We start from the raw sequence: 15,315 nt of genomic DNA on the forward strand, positions 1-15,315 counted from the left end.
GACCAAGATATTGGAAAGCTGAAAAACCAGAATACCACCCTTCGCAATGTGCATGCTCGGATGTGTCGGTATATATTTGCCAAAATAAGAAGGTTACAAAACGTCATAAATTTGTTTGTTAAATATGGATGGTATAGCCAATACATTACTTGGTCGGGTTATATTTTACTCTGCGCAGAGAGAAGTTAATTAACAATGACTGCCAATCTCTATATGAAACCAAATTTCTGTAAATAAAGCTACACAATTCTACATATTGCCGGTTTTGTGGAAAGCAATAAAAAAATAGTACTTATATTTATTTTAGTCACGCTGGCTCCACATTTTACTTGAGATAGTTGATAGCGCCAGACAAGTTGCCTAAGAATTTGTTACCAATTTTAATAGTAAATGAAGTGGAATAAAAAAATGTTCAGAAGAAGCAGAGCTTTAAGAACTAAATACTGCCGTTTTGTACATATTGTCGGATTATCATATTATTGACAATGAAATAAATTATATAACAAAAGAATACCGTACTATAAGTATATATAAGTCGTTACGTAGCCGCCTGTTGTCTGCCTCTACATTTAATCAATTGTTTGTTTTTTATTTTCTTTTGTATCTTTTTACTGAGGTGTTCCAATAAAAAGTATTCTATTTATACATCTATCTATCTATCTATCTACGCAAGGTTTATTACAAGCGACTTAGTTAAGTATTTATTTGACCTATATATATTTCCCGAACAACGCGGTATCATTTTATCATTTTATTTATTTAACACAGTGCAAGCTTACAGTACTACACCAATTCGCTTACACACTAGAAAAATAGATGTCAGGAAAATAAAAACATACAAACAGATAACATGTCAAGAAAAATAAAATTTACATAGTCAGTCAATTAATTACAATATTTAGTATATATAAAATGTCAAGGAAGATTATCCGTGAAGATTCAGTCTTTATTATTTACTTTTCCATGTTAGGTGTTACTACATGAAAGTCGCAACGGTCGCAACACGGGCGACTCGGATATATACGTCAGAATTATATAAGTTGCATAATGTCTTGATTTATTTTGTGAAATACGGAGGTGTTGCGGAAATGTAATTAAGTCGGATTATATTAAATGAGATATCTAGTAATGTTACTGCTTGTAAAAATTATTCATTAATGAGCATGTAGGTTATAAATTAATATAAATATACTATTTTTTTCTCATATTCCCACGTATTACTTTTCATTTCGTACGAAGTTATATATAATGAAATATCTCGTTAATAAATTTGTAGATTACGGGAAACTATTTCTTTTACTTAATTTAGAGTCCAACTGATCTTCTGTAAATCTGCCTGCAGAGAGTACGAACATCATATTTCAGTGCAGTTATTGAATTACTCATAAAGGTGCCTATATTTCATTTGCAATCTGTCGTTGGCGATATTATTGCTAACTGCTCGCGTACGATGCATTCTCCTGAAATAGATAGGCCATACATTTTTTCAGGCTGTAGAGAGCAGCACTAGCATGTATTATAAACCTGAGAGTAACTTATGCATACTATGCCTTAAACAGTTTTTTGACAAGTTTTCACTATGGCATTGATGCATCAAGGCGTTTTGGTTACAGATGGTCTAACGCGAAACGAAATTTCGTTACCTATCTGCCTCTCTGTCTATAATGATGGAGGCAGAAACCACAATTTAGATTTTCCATTTCGCGGTAGGCCCCGTGTGCGTTAGTAACGCCCTCTACGCAGAGTTTTGCGTAATATTCCCTATTTTATGCCTATTATTACTGTAACTACTGAAATAATACAATAATACTCTTCGTATGTTTTATTGTTCTTAAATTAATGATTAAGACGTGGAACGCATAATTTCGTCAGGGGGAAGGGGAAGCCTATGTGCCTCTCTTTCCAACAAAGAAAGATCGCGCAGTGATAGAGACGCGAATAGATGAACTAATGAAGTGGTTCGCGGTTATAGCCCTTACTGTATTGTAGTATCGTAAGTGTCAGGATGTCAGGACCATGATAGCTATTTATAACGATATAAATAGCTATCATGGTCCTGACATCCTGACGCTTACTCCCAGTTTTAGTACCTTTTTTTGTATTATTTGGTACATGACATCAAAAAAATTTTACCTCGCTAAAAATCAAGAAATATTGAAAATAATGTGGTCAAAAAAGTTACAGTTAGAATAAACTTTGTATGTGCACAGTGGTGCAGCCACTCAATGTGAACCGGGCCTTCAATATAGTTCAACAGTTAATATTTTTGGCTAAAACAGTTATGTATTTTAGAGAAGTGGAAATCTTGAGCGTTTCGGGGTTTGAAGACACGAGGGTTAAACAATTTTTTCTAACGACTGAAACACAACATTTTTTATAGTACATATGGTACTACTTTACCGCACTAGGGCGTTAATTAGCACTTTACGCGCCTATGTCGAAAATTTTAAGTGCCATATGTACTGTAAAACGTTGTATATAATTGGCAACTCGTTTCGATTTAAAACACTCCTTTCGATCGTGTTTTAATTTACTGCCACTGGTTGTGAATAATTGAACTCGTTATGAATTAATGTATAATTACCACACCAACGCCAAAAAATATTTAAACTTCAAAATCACCACAAGTCGTCGTCGTCGGTAATTTTACATTCCTAGGTGATAAAATATTTCAAAATTTGAATGATTAAATTACTTTGCATTTCTTGTGAATAAAATGTAAGTAACTTTCCCATCCGTTTTTAAAGAATAACGGCAATACATGCGAAAGACCGACTATGACTGTTAACCACCGAATCCCAGCGCTCAAAATGTATTCTACCGATGTCATGCTTAAAACAATCCAACATTTTGAGAATAATATGGTTAGTTATAATTTTTTACCCCTCTCATTTCTTGAAAATATAAGTAATTATGTTGAAACTCAGTAAGAGTTGCTGGAGAGATGCTATCTAGCAACCCTTACTGGACTTGTACTCCCTAACTATAGAGCTATTTTTTAATAAGTAAAAAGAAATGCAAAAAAGCAGTTACTTCTTTTACAGTCAAATATCCATTAACTTTATAACTTTTTAATATTTTGTGTTCTACGTTGTATCGATATATGTGTACCCGAAGTCGATAAATGAGAACTCTCTATGACAGTTCAAGAATGCCACAATAATTCCGGTCTCTGTTAATAATAGTTTGCCACCTTATTGACGTGCATTTTTACATATCAAACAAAAAATAAATAAAACATATTGAATGTGGATACATTCATCCTCCTTAGACGTGGCTGCTACAGTCTTCACGATTTTATTTGCCGTGTGATCATCGCTTTCCAGTTGCAGCTTGGTGCCATCGAGGAATGTCCATAGTATATGAAAAAAGAAAAATGTTTATAATACCAATAATTGTATCACAATATCGACTAAGTACTACTAGAGGGCACCTTTAACCTTATTTTGGCAATGTTAAATATCCTTACAATTGTCTATTATTTTACACTATTGAAAACTGCAACTAATTCGTTCGATACGTTTTGGAGATATTTGGGTACACTCATTGGTAAGTTCAAACATGCCTCCCATTACCCTACACCCTAAATTCATCCAACGAAATAAAATGTTCCGTAGGGTATACATGGTGGCCTATTTAGATCGTTCAGTATGGGAAAGTTTGAAACTATAACACATACGAAGATCTGTTCCTAGGAATCATGCCATCGATTTTCTATATATAAAGACGGGCCAATAACACCTGCTTTGTATCTACTGTTTTATTTTTGAAGATTCTATACCTATGTTATAATTATCACCTACTAAGTTTTTGAAATTAACAAAACTAAAGCTATTTTAGTCTAACAAGCATATTGTTATACTTTCTCTTTCACATATGTAAGCTATTGAATGAAAAACAATAGCCCATATAATATACCTAAGCCCTAACTCGTAAAATACTTGTCAAGGAGAAGTTATATTCTAATCTTTATGAACACGTTTCACCAAATAGCACTGTTTAAATGCAAATATTAAAAAATACTATATGTAAAATATTTGAAGAGTTTCATCCATTATTCCTGGGATCCATTATCAGAAATAGATCTTGACTAAAATGAAGCTTAAAAAATAACTTGCAGAACAATCGTAACGAAGAAGATATCGCCAAACGTGAAATACGCGTAGTTGAGGTGTTCCGTCTGGTCTTCATCAGCAGTTCCACTTAATTAAATGTTACTCACTTTTTTAATGTAAATGCTTGATTTGTTGATACAACAACAAATATATACAGGGTGTTTATTTAGTCACCTGCAAATAATTTACGAGGTGAATAATAGGTCATACATTCCTTTGTACATCTCTACAAATCTTATGATATGAGCTCTGTTCATGGGTTCTGCTCGTTTGCCTCCTATATTAAAAAAAAATACTTCTACTTAACATAATGCCATTCCTTTGTACATATCTATAAATCTTCTGATACGAGCTCTGTTCATGGGCTCTGATCTTATGCCTCCTATATTTTAAAAAATACTTCTACTTAACATAGCGCCATTTCTATGTACATATCTACAAATCTTAAGATACGACCTCTGTTCATGGGCTCTGCTCGTTTGCCTCCTATATTAAAAAAAAATGCTTCTACTTAACATAACTCCATTCCTTTGTACATCTCTATAAATCTTCTGATACGAGCTCTGTTCGTGGGCTCTGCTCGTTTGCCTCCTATATTAAAAAAAAATATTCTACTTAACATAGTGCCATTTCTTTGTACATATCTACTTATCCTATGATACAACCTCTGTTCATGGGCTCTGCTCATTTGCCTCCTATATTAAAAAAAATACTTCTACTTAACATAGCGCCATTTCTATGTACATATCTACAAATCTTATGATACGACCTCTGCTCATGGGCTCTGCTCGTTTGCCTCCTGTATTTAAAAAAAATACTTCTACTTAACATAACGCCATTCCTTTGTACATCTCTACAAATCTTATGATATGAGCTCTGTTCATGGGTTCTGCTCGTTTGCCTCCTATATTTAAAAAAATACTACTACTTAACATAACGCCATTCCTTTGTACATCTCTATAAATCTTCTGATACGAGCTCTGTTCGTGGGCACTGCTCGTTTGCCTCATATATTAAAAAAAAAATTCTACTTAACATAGTGCCATTTCTTTGTACATATCTACTTATCCTATGATACAACCTCTGTTCATGGGCTCTGCTCATTTGCCTCCTATATTTAAAAACATACTTCTACTTAACATAGCGCCATTTCTATGTACATATCTACAAATCTTATGATACGAACTCTGTTCGTGGGCACTGCTCGTTTGCCTCATATATTTAAAAAAAAAAATCTACTTAACATAGTGCCATTTCTTTGTACATATCTACTTATCCTATGATACAACCTCTGTTCATGGGCTCTGCTCATTTGCCTCCTATATTTAAAAAAATACTTCTACTTAACATAGCGCCATTTCTATGTACATATCTACAAATCTTATGATACGAACTCTGTTCGTGGGCACTGCTCGTTTGCCTCATATATTAAAAAAAAAAAAATCTACTTAACATAGTGCCATTTCTTTGTACATATCTACTTATCCTATGATACAACCTCTGTTCATGGGCTCTGCTCATTTGACTCCTATATTTAAAAAAATCCTATATTTAATAAATAAATAAAATAATCTCACGTACCCGAGTGTTCCTAGGGAGTTCTGTCATTCGAAGGAGGGTGGGTGGGACAGGATTATCTGCTTCTGGGTTGCCTTGGCCGGCCGCCAGAGTGGAGTCGTTAGAGCTATAAGTTCCAAGGGTGGAAGTGCAAGACGCGAGTTGGCACAGTGGCTGTTACAGCCACTGGATTGAAAGCGGTGCACGCCTCTCGATACCCCTGAGCCGCTCACACCAGTGTTACTCTTGAGCCATCCCAGATGTCGCTTTTTGTGTCGTCTGCCGGAAATAAAATTGTATACCGTTTTATTAGGCAGGCGTCTGGTTTTTTATCCCATAGCTCAGTATTTAGCCCATCGCTTTCACACAATAACCTAGTTTATTTTAGATTCCAACAACTCTCAATAGTCCTTACACCCTGTCGGGCCTGCCTCTGCGTGCGTCCTATGACATGGGTAAGGGCAGCATCAGCTCGGTGTACATCTTACATTTCATGAACGTGTCAAAAGGGCCTGTACGTTAGGTTAGGGCTCGGCGCACGCTTCTCACAGGTCCGGAATACCATTGTTCCGTGATGGGAAAGACATACAAATTAAAATAATAATAATCGTTAATGCAATGCAGTGCTCTATTTGTCAAAGAAAATAAAATTGTTTCACACTCACAAAACATTCATTCTTATTTTTGCTTATTTTTTCATACATTAAGTATCTTTCTGTAAATAAGATCACTATTTTCTCTCTTGTCAGATTTATTTTACTATTTGAATAACATGACAGCGTCAAATGTCGTAAAAAGTATACAAGTAAAAAGGTTTAAGAAAAGAGTCCGCAACATATTATTTATTAGACCTATTAGCAAAGAATATCCTATTAGTACGATCGCGGAAATTGATTCTTTAGCAACTTGCGGTTCAAGTAAATTTGGCTGTACATACATATGGTAAGAGCTGTCCATTGTAACGTGACACGTTAACTGCTAAAGAATCAATTTCCTCGACTGTACTTACAAGCTAAGCCTAAAGTGCCATGGCAATTAATGCAAGCTTACGAATAAATACAAAAACCGGACAAGGGCGAGTCGGACTCGCCCAACGTGATTCCGTACTTTTTAGTATTTGTTTTTTTATATATACTACGTTGGTGGCAAACAAGCATACGGCCCACCTGATGGTAAGCAGTCTCCATAGCCTATGTACGCCTGCAACTCCAGAGGAATTATATGCGCGTTGCCGAGCCTAACAACCCTCCTTCCCCTCGTTGAGCTCTGGCAACCTTACTCACCGGCAGGAACACAATACTATGTTATTATAGTGGCAACAGAAATACGTCATCTTTGAAAATTTCAACTGTCTATCACGGTTCATGAGATACAGCCTGGTGACAGACGGACGGACGGACGGACGGACGGACAGCGGAGTCTTAGTAATAGGGTCCCGTTTGGGTACGGAACCCTCAGGCGCGGATACAAGGGGGGGGCCATAGGGGCAATGGCCCCCCCCTAAAACCCTGGCTCTCACATTACTAAATTGAGTAAATTTTATTTTTTACCAAAAATATATGATTTTCTCAAAATGGCCCCCCCCTAAGCCAAATCTTGTATCCGCGCCTGGGAACCCTAAAGATGAAAACTGCTGCCCTGTTACTATACATTTAAGAAACACAGGAAATCTGGAATTGACATATTGAAAAAATTATATTGTTATCTTCTTCTGCACGACTTTTTAGTATGAGGAAGCTACTTAGGTACGTAAGGCTACCCTCGGCCTTAGAGCACGCATAGCACAAGGGCTACGCCCGACTTTCTCAATATGAGGCCGCCGCTGTAGCCCGACGTCAGAGCGTTCATATCATTTCGGGCTAGCATGACGGGCTACGCAAGACTCCTTTGCCATCTCACTTACTTAAAAAAAAATCTTAAATTTAATACTCTTTTACTTGAATAACCTTTTCACTTTTAGTTACATGTATGGCGTGCCTAAAAATTATATTTTTATACATTTGAACTTCTAAACTAAGTAGTAGCTTACCATCAGGCGGGCCACCAACGTAGTATAAAAAATACCTACTTTCCACTTTTCTCTTTTGGTTATCTTATAGTTTTTGAGTAAAATAGCTGTGACATACGGACAGACAGATAGACAGACAGATGGACATGACGAAACTGTAAGGGTTTTTACCATTTTGGCTACGGAACCATAAAGAGTCTCGGGTCATGTGGAAATAAAGCTCTTCACATAATGTTGTGTAATTCTCCTTTTTCCGAAAGTGTCCGCGAAATGTCCAAATGCACAATTGCCCAGAGTATGCAGTATTCTCTTCATCAGCTATTATGGCAGCCAGGGCCAATATTTTGATTTTATTATTTATTTCTATATCGACTTGCTTCCCATCGAACCAATTTTTTCAATATGATTGACATTTGTGATATTTGTCATGAACAGTCCGTTGCTTGGACGGCTCGGTGAGCTCGGACAGCCCGGCCCGGCCTGTCTCGCGCTCGGAGACTCAACGATAGTGTCAACGCATAGAGATACTATAATATAGAGATGATGGCCCGGTCGCCCCGGCCCCGGAACGGTCCGGCGACGGTGGCGCTCCTGAAAGTCCGTGTGACGGCTCGCTCCGGTCCGCCCCGGCCCGGCCCTGGCACTGTGTAGCGTGAGTCATCCTTTACAAGAGCATGTTCACATTATCATCGTTATATCGTTACGTATAACGTGATTATTTGAAGAACAAAGTAAATAAACAAACATCTTTATCGCGACTGTTAATTATCAGGCAGGGCAGTGGAAATTTTCACATAGCTTATTAGGGTCGGTGGACAGTATCCTTGGGTATTTCTTGTTGGAAGGACTAGGATAAGCTGCTTAATTTTACTAAAATATATTTAAAATTTCTATCGATAGAATCAGTACTTTACACAGCCAACCCTTATCATGTACGGTATAAAGTATAAAAAGCATAGGTACAAGACTACATGACTGTATAATATGTAAAAAATACATGCTTACTCATATGTAGAAAACTACTACCCTAAACATATACCTTAATACCTACCTACGATGACATTACCTACTATGAAAATCATCGAGTTCCAATTCAAGTCAATGTAGTGAAATGAAATGAAATGAAGTCTAATTCCAAGGAAGCAATAAAATTGTTCAATAATTCAACCCTAAGGCCGCTATTTTCATATATGGTGCTCTTACGATAATTGAGTGAAAAAATGTATTTAATTGTAAAGCATTGTAATTCCTGTTCTAATAAAATGGTATTAGGGATAACCACGTACAAGTCAAGAAAATCATTTGAAATGCAACATACCTTTGCAGAATCGTGTAGTCTCCGAGGTCCTCGGCAACAATGGTGTCCATTCGGATGCAGATACTCCTTGTTTCTCAAACGCAACTGAGTCCATTCCATTGCTAATCAGCACTTTTGCAAAAACGTCCATAGTTCAAAGTAATTCTCACTTTTATATTTTATATTATTACTTAAGGCGGCTTCAAAATAAGAACTTGGTATTTTTGATATTGGTTAAATGTCAAGAAACAACGCGATACTGCAGCATACATGAGTTGAACGCTCCACACACCCGACTTATGAATTCAAATAATGATAAATACTTGAATGAGTACTATTTGTTGTCAATAACAATTATGTATGAGAAATGAGCACAGATACAGTAATTACATTGCTTGTAAATAAATATATCGGTTGTGATAAGGACACGCGGTCACTGGTTTCGCAATAGGTACGAGTGTATGGATACAAATGGTGTTTAATTTCATAGCCGTAAGTACAAAGAATGGTTCTGGGTAGATGGGCTACATTCAGAACGAATTTAGTGTAGATTATAATTACGTATCTATTTTAGTGCCGTTATAAGGAAATTGATCCCTATCTGGGCTATCTGAGTAACCTTGACCGTATTTGACATTTGAATTTTCGATTTACATATATCGCAGCACTTTGCGGGATCGCAGATTTCTAACTGTTTACCCGAAGACATAAATAAATTATGTATATAAAGAGTATTGAATTCTACTGCGTTTTTCTATATTTAAAACAAAATGACTGCAAAATTACACACGAATAAAATTTGACTACAAATACCGTGGAATACGTAAGTAACCTAATAAAATAATAAAGTACCAATTTTGTCATTGAGCGAACTGTCATCGTACCAATTCCTGAATAATTTATGTCCAAATTGACATGCCAACTTCAGAAATTCTGTGTTTACTTTATATTTCATATAAAGTCAGCTATGTCTGCTTTTAGTTCACACTTGAATCGATGCTGCAATCAAGTCTCATCTCATCACATCATGATAGTGTACTGCCTTGTGGTGATTCTGTTTTTTATACAGGGTATTCTTCCCGTGAATCCTAAATCATATACTCGACTAACTAAACTAGTTTTATTATTGGATATCGTACTGTTATACCTCGGATATTTGAGGGCCTACCGCGAAAAACAAAAATCGAAATTTCTTTATCTGTCTCTCTATCAGCTTTACCATATTCTCGGTATAAACAGGCAGAAAACTAAATTTAATTGAGCTAAAATATTTTGTTTCATATTATGTATATAAAAATATACTTTTTAGTATACCTGTTACCCCTCATAATAAAAACACCGTTATTATTTTCAGTTGGTTGTCATGCGGAAGAATCATCGAAGCCGGCGATGGTTGCCGACGTTATCCGCGCGATGCAGCGGCCGTCGGCCGTGATCGCTATGCTTTGCTGGTCTTCGAGTAAGAAAACTGAGAATCCGGACCGAAAATAGAACTGCACGATTGTGTTTTTCATAAACCTCTTATTTTACGTATTTTCTTACTGTATTTTTTAACGTAGCACTGTTATACTTCTTACTTTTATTATATTATAGGGAATGTACATACCATTAATAAGCATTAGCCTTAGGAAATCCAAAACAGCTTATTTCGTCCTATCAATAACATAAGTAAGAGGCCGTCCAATAATCACGTTATACAGCGAAAAAAAAATTGGGGAGGGGGGATGTAAGGAGATATCACGTGTATTTATTTCTTAAATTAGGCCAAGCCTAAAAATTTAAAATAAACATACATTTAATCATGAAGCGGTATTTAACGTGAACAATGCATTGTCTGAAGATCGTTTTTAGGCTCTAAATGTCTAAATGCTTTGTACAATTTTACATGGGTGCTACAATAGCCAATCTAAAAAGAGGTAGGACGGTTAGCGTTTGTAATAGTTTTAAATATTCAATTTATTTTCGCACTTCTTTCGTTTTTTTTTACTTAAAGATACAAGGACTAAAAACATGATGAAAAGAGATAAAGATCTCCTATACTTCAAATAAATATGTTATTTAACAGATTTGAAACTGCAACTATATTCGGCACTCGAAGGGGAAAATGTGACACAAATAACCATGATGCAGTTTTTGAAGGCGGGCACAGTGCCCGAGCGACATGCGCAGGACCAGCACATTGTTTTCTTGGCCGATCTGGACTGCCCGGATATTATTTCGTACTTTCAAACGGTATCTTTATCTACTTACATTCATACATACGGATAACCTACCTACCTTATATTCGAATACAGGCATCGTTCAAGTTGCTACATTAAAAAAAAGTACCTACCATACACGTAGTCCCTAATAGGATTAGTGAAAGGTATCCAGGGTGGGTCCAAGATACGTAGTATAATCAGAAATCACTTTTACTGAACCGAATATAAGAATGAATAAATAAACTTTGTAAATCATGATGGTCAACCTACTTTTTTACACATGATGTATTAGAAATGTCATAATATTGACCAAAATTGATGTAGTAATATAATTTCCTGCTAATAATAATTAAAAAAAACTTCTATTCTGATTAATTAATATTTCACCCTGAATTTGATTTCAGAGCAGTTTAAACAAGCATTTCAGATCACCGTTCCGTTGGATCCTGATCGATTCTGGCAATAATGATACGTCTCAAAGCTATATCCCTAACGCGGTAGGCAACTTCGATATATTGGTTGATTCGGAAGTAATACTAGCTCATCATTTGGGAGACGGATCGTACAGGTTACATCTAAGTAAGTATTTAAATAATTATTGTAAAGAAGTAACAATAGTGTTATATTGCATAGGTAATGTATCTTTTAAGGAAAATTCCACTTACTAGTCCCATACAAACGCAATGTTTATTATTCTCTACTTATTTTTGTTGTATATTTAAGTAAATATATGACTGTTTTTTCTCAGCACTCTTGACTTTAATAGTCATTTAAAAATAAATTATATTATATTATATTCTTTATTGCAACCATGGTGTTCATACAGTTGTTATGAAATAATTTTACAGAATCTCATGGGCCCTGATAAGGGCATAGCAAATCACATATGTTACAATACTACAAATCTCCAGTAAGTAAATTCACGATTATACACGGATATACGGTACATAGATAATCGTGGAATGCGCCTTAACCTATTCAGTTCTACAGTTTTTTTGCAGTTTACAGAATAGGTAATAACACAGATTGGAAAAAGGAGTTTTACGGCACTTGGGATGAACGCAGAAGGTTACAAAAGCAAGTTATGGAGGGAGAAATAATTTTACGTAGAATAGACCTGGAGAGTTATGAACTTCCAATCTGCTACGTTCTCACCGATAATGATAGCATTAACCACCTTTATGATAACGTGTATGTTATTTTATTTTTATTTTATGCCTTAGGTATTTCTTAGCTTCTTGTTGACTTAACAATTAATTATATGTTTACCTAATTTAATGAAAGTAGGGTAACTACTATAGCAAACAAATATGAATTTAAGAAAGTCGAGAAGACTTAGTTAGTATTTAAGAAAGAAGAATACATATTGCCAAACAATCGATATATGTATGGAACTGAATACTTGTAACAACTGTTACTTTTTTCCATAATAGGTAAGCTATTTTTTTCCTACAAACAAAGGCTTTCTTTTAAGAGACTATATTATATGAAAAACATCAAAATTTTAACATATTAAATATCTACAACTGGTATTTCTCCTCCTTCACTTTCAGTAATTTTATATTTCCTAAATACAACTGTCATAATACTCATAATAATAATCATTGTCCATTGTTTAGGAACGACCACATCGACACGATAACAAAAGTAAATTTTCCAACAACGAACCACCTATTAGATTTCCTAAACGCGAGCAGAAAATATGTGTTTGCTAACACTTGGGGATATCGAGTCAATGGCACTTGGAACGGAATGACTGGTTATTTGGTCAGGGAAGAGGTTGAAATTGGAGGTAATGATCTAATGTTTGTTAATTTTGTAGGCAAAAATAAATGGTGATTCAGTACCAAACATTCGATAAACATTTTGGTGGATAGGTTTGCACAATAGGAAAAGTATTCACTGTTCACCTGAGAGGGAACTAGATGTTTCGCACGATCTATAGAATATCTGATAAATATTTTTCCAACTGTCCTAATTCAAAATAATATTTTCGCAGGCTCACCGATGTTTTTCACGTCAGAACGGATCTCCATAGTCGATTACATATCAAGCCCAACTCCAACGCGGTCTAAATTTGTTTTCCGGCAACCGAAGCTCTCTTATGAAAATAATTTGTTCCTTTTGTCCTTTCGGGCATCTGTTTGGTACAGCTCCATAGCCTTACTTCTATTATTAGTGATAGTTCTATTTATAGTCACGATTTGGGAATGGAAGAAGACACGCGGACACGAAGATAAAAAGGTACCTATTAACCTACACCAAATATTAGTCCGTATTGAAATTCAAAGAATCGACGAACCTCTGTATATTCGAAATAAATTATTGTACTTACATCTAGTAATCATAATTAGATAATTTGTTGGATAGAAAGTTTGCAAAACCTAAATATTTTAGCTAGAAGCAGATTCCGGCATCTTAAGAGCAAGTGTGGTTGATGTGGTGCTTTTGATTTTTGGAGCTGCTTGTCAACAAGGAAGCACTGTTGAACTGAAAGGTTAGGTATCAAAATTTAATTTTTTAGAGCTTGCTTACATAATCATTGATACTTTTAGTATGTTAGTATACAGGGTGAAACTTTAATCTTAAGCGAAGATATTGTATTTCTAACTTCATAATTTTTTGTAATTAATTTCAATTAATTCAAGTTTTTTTTTCAAGTTACATTTTATTTGTCCTAATTTTCCTAAATCCCTGGTCACCTTACCTGTTTACACTTACTGAATTACACTTTACCTAAAAATATTTCAAGGCTTATTAAATACTCAACAGGCTCCCTAGGCCGTATTGTAATGCTAATCTTATTCCTGGCTCTGATGTTCCTCTACACTTCGTATTCGGCCAATATCGTTGCTCTTCTGCAGTCCAGCTCTTCGCAAATAAAAACACTGGAAGACCTTCTGCATTCCAGGATTAAGTTCGGCGTCCATGACACGGTGTTCAACAAATATTATTTTTCAGTAAGTTTGAAGTTTTGGATTGCCGTAGAATGTGCCATCCTTGCTCCCCACTCGGTAATTGTTTTCCAACCTTAGAGCATTTAACAACCGGAGTAGCCTTTAAAAGCTTACCTCGCTATAAAAAAAACTGGTCGATTACTTATTGTATGGACCAACGTTTATCTGACATGGCTATTTGTACGTTACTTTCAAATAACCATACATTTCTCGTGCCCCTCCCCCGCAAAAATCGGCTGTTTTGTACAGAAAATTACAGACAAGGCGTTTCTAGTTTTTAAATGTTCTAAGGCTGTATACCTATTTGAAAATTATATCACAACATCATTTATAGTATTTTTCAAACCCGATGGGTACGCGGACAGGTGTCATTTGAATACAATTTTGGGAATTTTTGTATTTTTAGGTTATAAATTATATGGAGATGACACCTTCATAAAAGTTACAACGTAATAGTAGTGATGTTCTACTTTGCATGCATAAATGTTAACATACCTACCACAACAATAATTTTTAAATTTAACTTAAGATTCGAATTTTGGAACAAAGTAGGCACATTGAAGTATTTACTACTTAGTGGGTATTTATAAACAATACCGGCAGTCTGGTTATGTAAGTTCAGGATCTTATTAAATTTACTAGTAGTTTGATTGATACAATAACATTTTATTTAACGCATTGTTCAAGCTCCTATTGTTTTACAGACAATAGGTAATTCAGTCATAAAAAAATTGCGTATGTAAATAATTAAAGTTTAGTTAATAGCTCTATTTTTACCTCTTTTACAGACCGCAACGGAACCTGTCAGAAAGGCCATTTATGAAACAAAAGTGGCGTCAAGTGGGTCTAAACCTAGGTTCATGCCTATGGACGAAGGTGTAAAGAAAATGCAAAAGGTTAAGACTAGTAAATAAAAGATTAATGATCATATGAGCATTATTCGACTTTTTAAAATGGCATCTCTTGTCATGGTGACCACATTTACTAGGTATAGTCTTTTTTTTAGAGCTCCACACGAAGCTGCTCACGGAGCTCTTATGAGACCACTTCGGTCTTGCAAATCGGTTAAATGCGTTTTTTTATACTATAAACATACATTTCCTATGCAAGAAATAAATGAGCGTTCCGTACTATCTTTGGGCAGTACTTCATAGTATTAAAAAAAAAACAGACTATAATA

General features: G+C 35.3%; 2 protein-coding genes across 7 annotated transcripts in view; one reads left to right on the top strand and one right to left on the bottom strand.

Annotated features, from left to right (window-relative positions):
* Positions 1 to 9,358, bottom strand: part of LOC133522129 (putative inorganic phosphate cotransporter) — a 74,525-nt gene extending 65,167 nt beyond the window's left edge. Inside the window, exon 1 of the mRNA XM_061857352.1 lies at positions 8,999 to 9,358. Coding sequence (XP_061713336.1) covers positions 8,999 to 9,128 — 130 coding nt within the window. The 5' untranslated portion in view covers positions 9,129 to 9,358. The remainder of the gene's footprint in view (positions 1 to 8,998) is intronic.
* Positions 1 to 15,315, top strand: part of LOC133522123 (ionotropic receptor 75a-like) — a 55,460-nt gene that overhangs the window by 38,838 nt on the left and 1,307 nt on the right. The window contains exons 1-10 of one of the 6 annotated variants that reach the window (XM_061857340.1): positions 9,842 to 10,025; positions 10,332 to 10,436; positions 11,043 to 11,209; positions 11,583 to 11,757; positions 12,180 to 12,369; positions 12,798 to 12,970; positions 13,376 to 13,422; positions 13,576 to 13,675; positions 13,951 to 14,138; positions 14,924 to 15,031. In XM_061857340.1, coding sequence (XP_061713324.1) covers positions 9,974 to 10,025; positions 10,332 to 10,436; positions 11,043 to 11,209; positions 11,583 to 11,757; positions 12,180 to 12,369; positions 12,798 to 12,970; positions 13,376 to 13,422; positions 13,576 to 13,675; positions 13,951 to 14,138; positions 14,924 to 15,031 — 1,305 coding nt within the window. In that variant the 5' untranslated portion in view covers positions 9,842 to 9,973. Of the gene's footprint in view, positions 1 to 9,841; positions 10,048 to 10,331; positions 10,437 to 11,042; positions 11,210 to 11,535; positions 11,758 to 12,026; positions 12,089 to 12,168; positions 12,370 to 12,797; positions 12,971 to 13,177; positions 13,423 to 13,575; positions 13,676 to 13,950; positions 14,139 to 14,923; positions 15,124 to 15,315 lie in introns of those variants that run through there. The other 5 variants (XM_061857336.1, XR_009800009.1, XM_061857338.1 and 2 more) reach the window with 5 other exon arrangements.

Source organism: Cydia pomonella, chromosome 10 (genome assembly GCF_033807575.1).
Source record: "Cydia pomonella isolate Wapato2018A chromosome 10, ilCydPomo1, whole genome shotgun sequence".
Taxonomy (NCBI): Eukaryota; Metazoa; Arthropoda; class Insecta; order Lepidoptera; family Tortricidae; genus Cydia; species Cydia pomonella.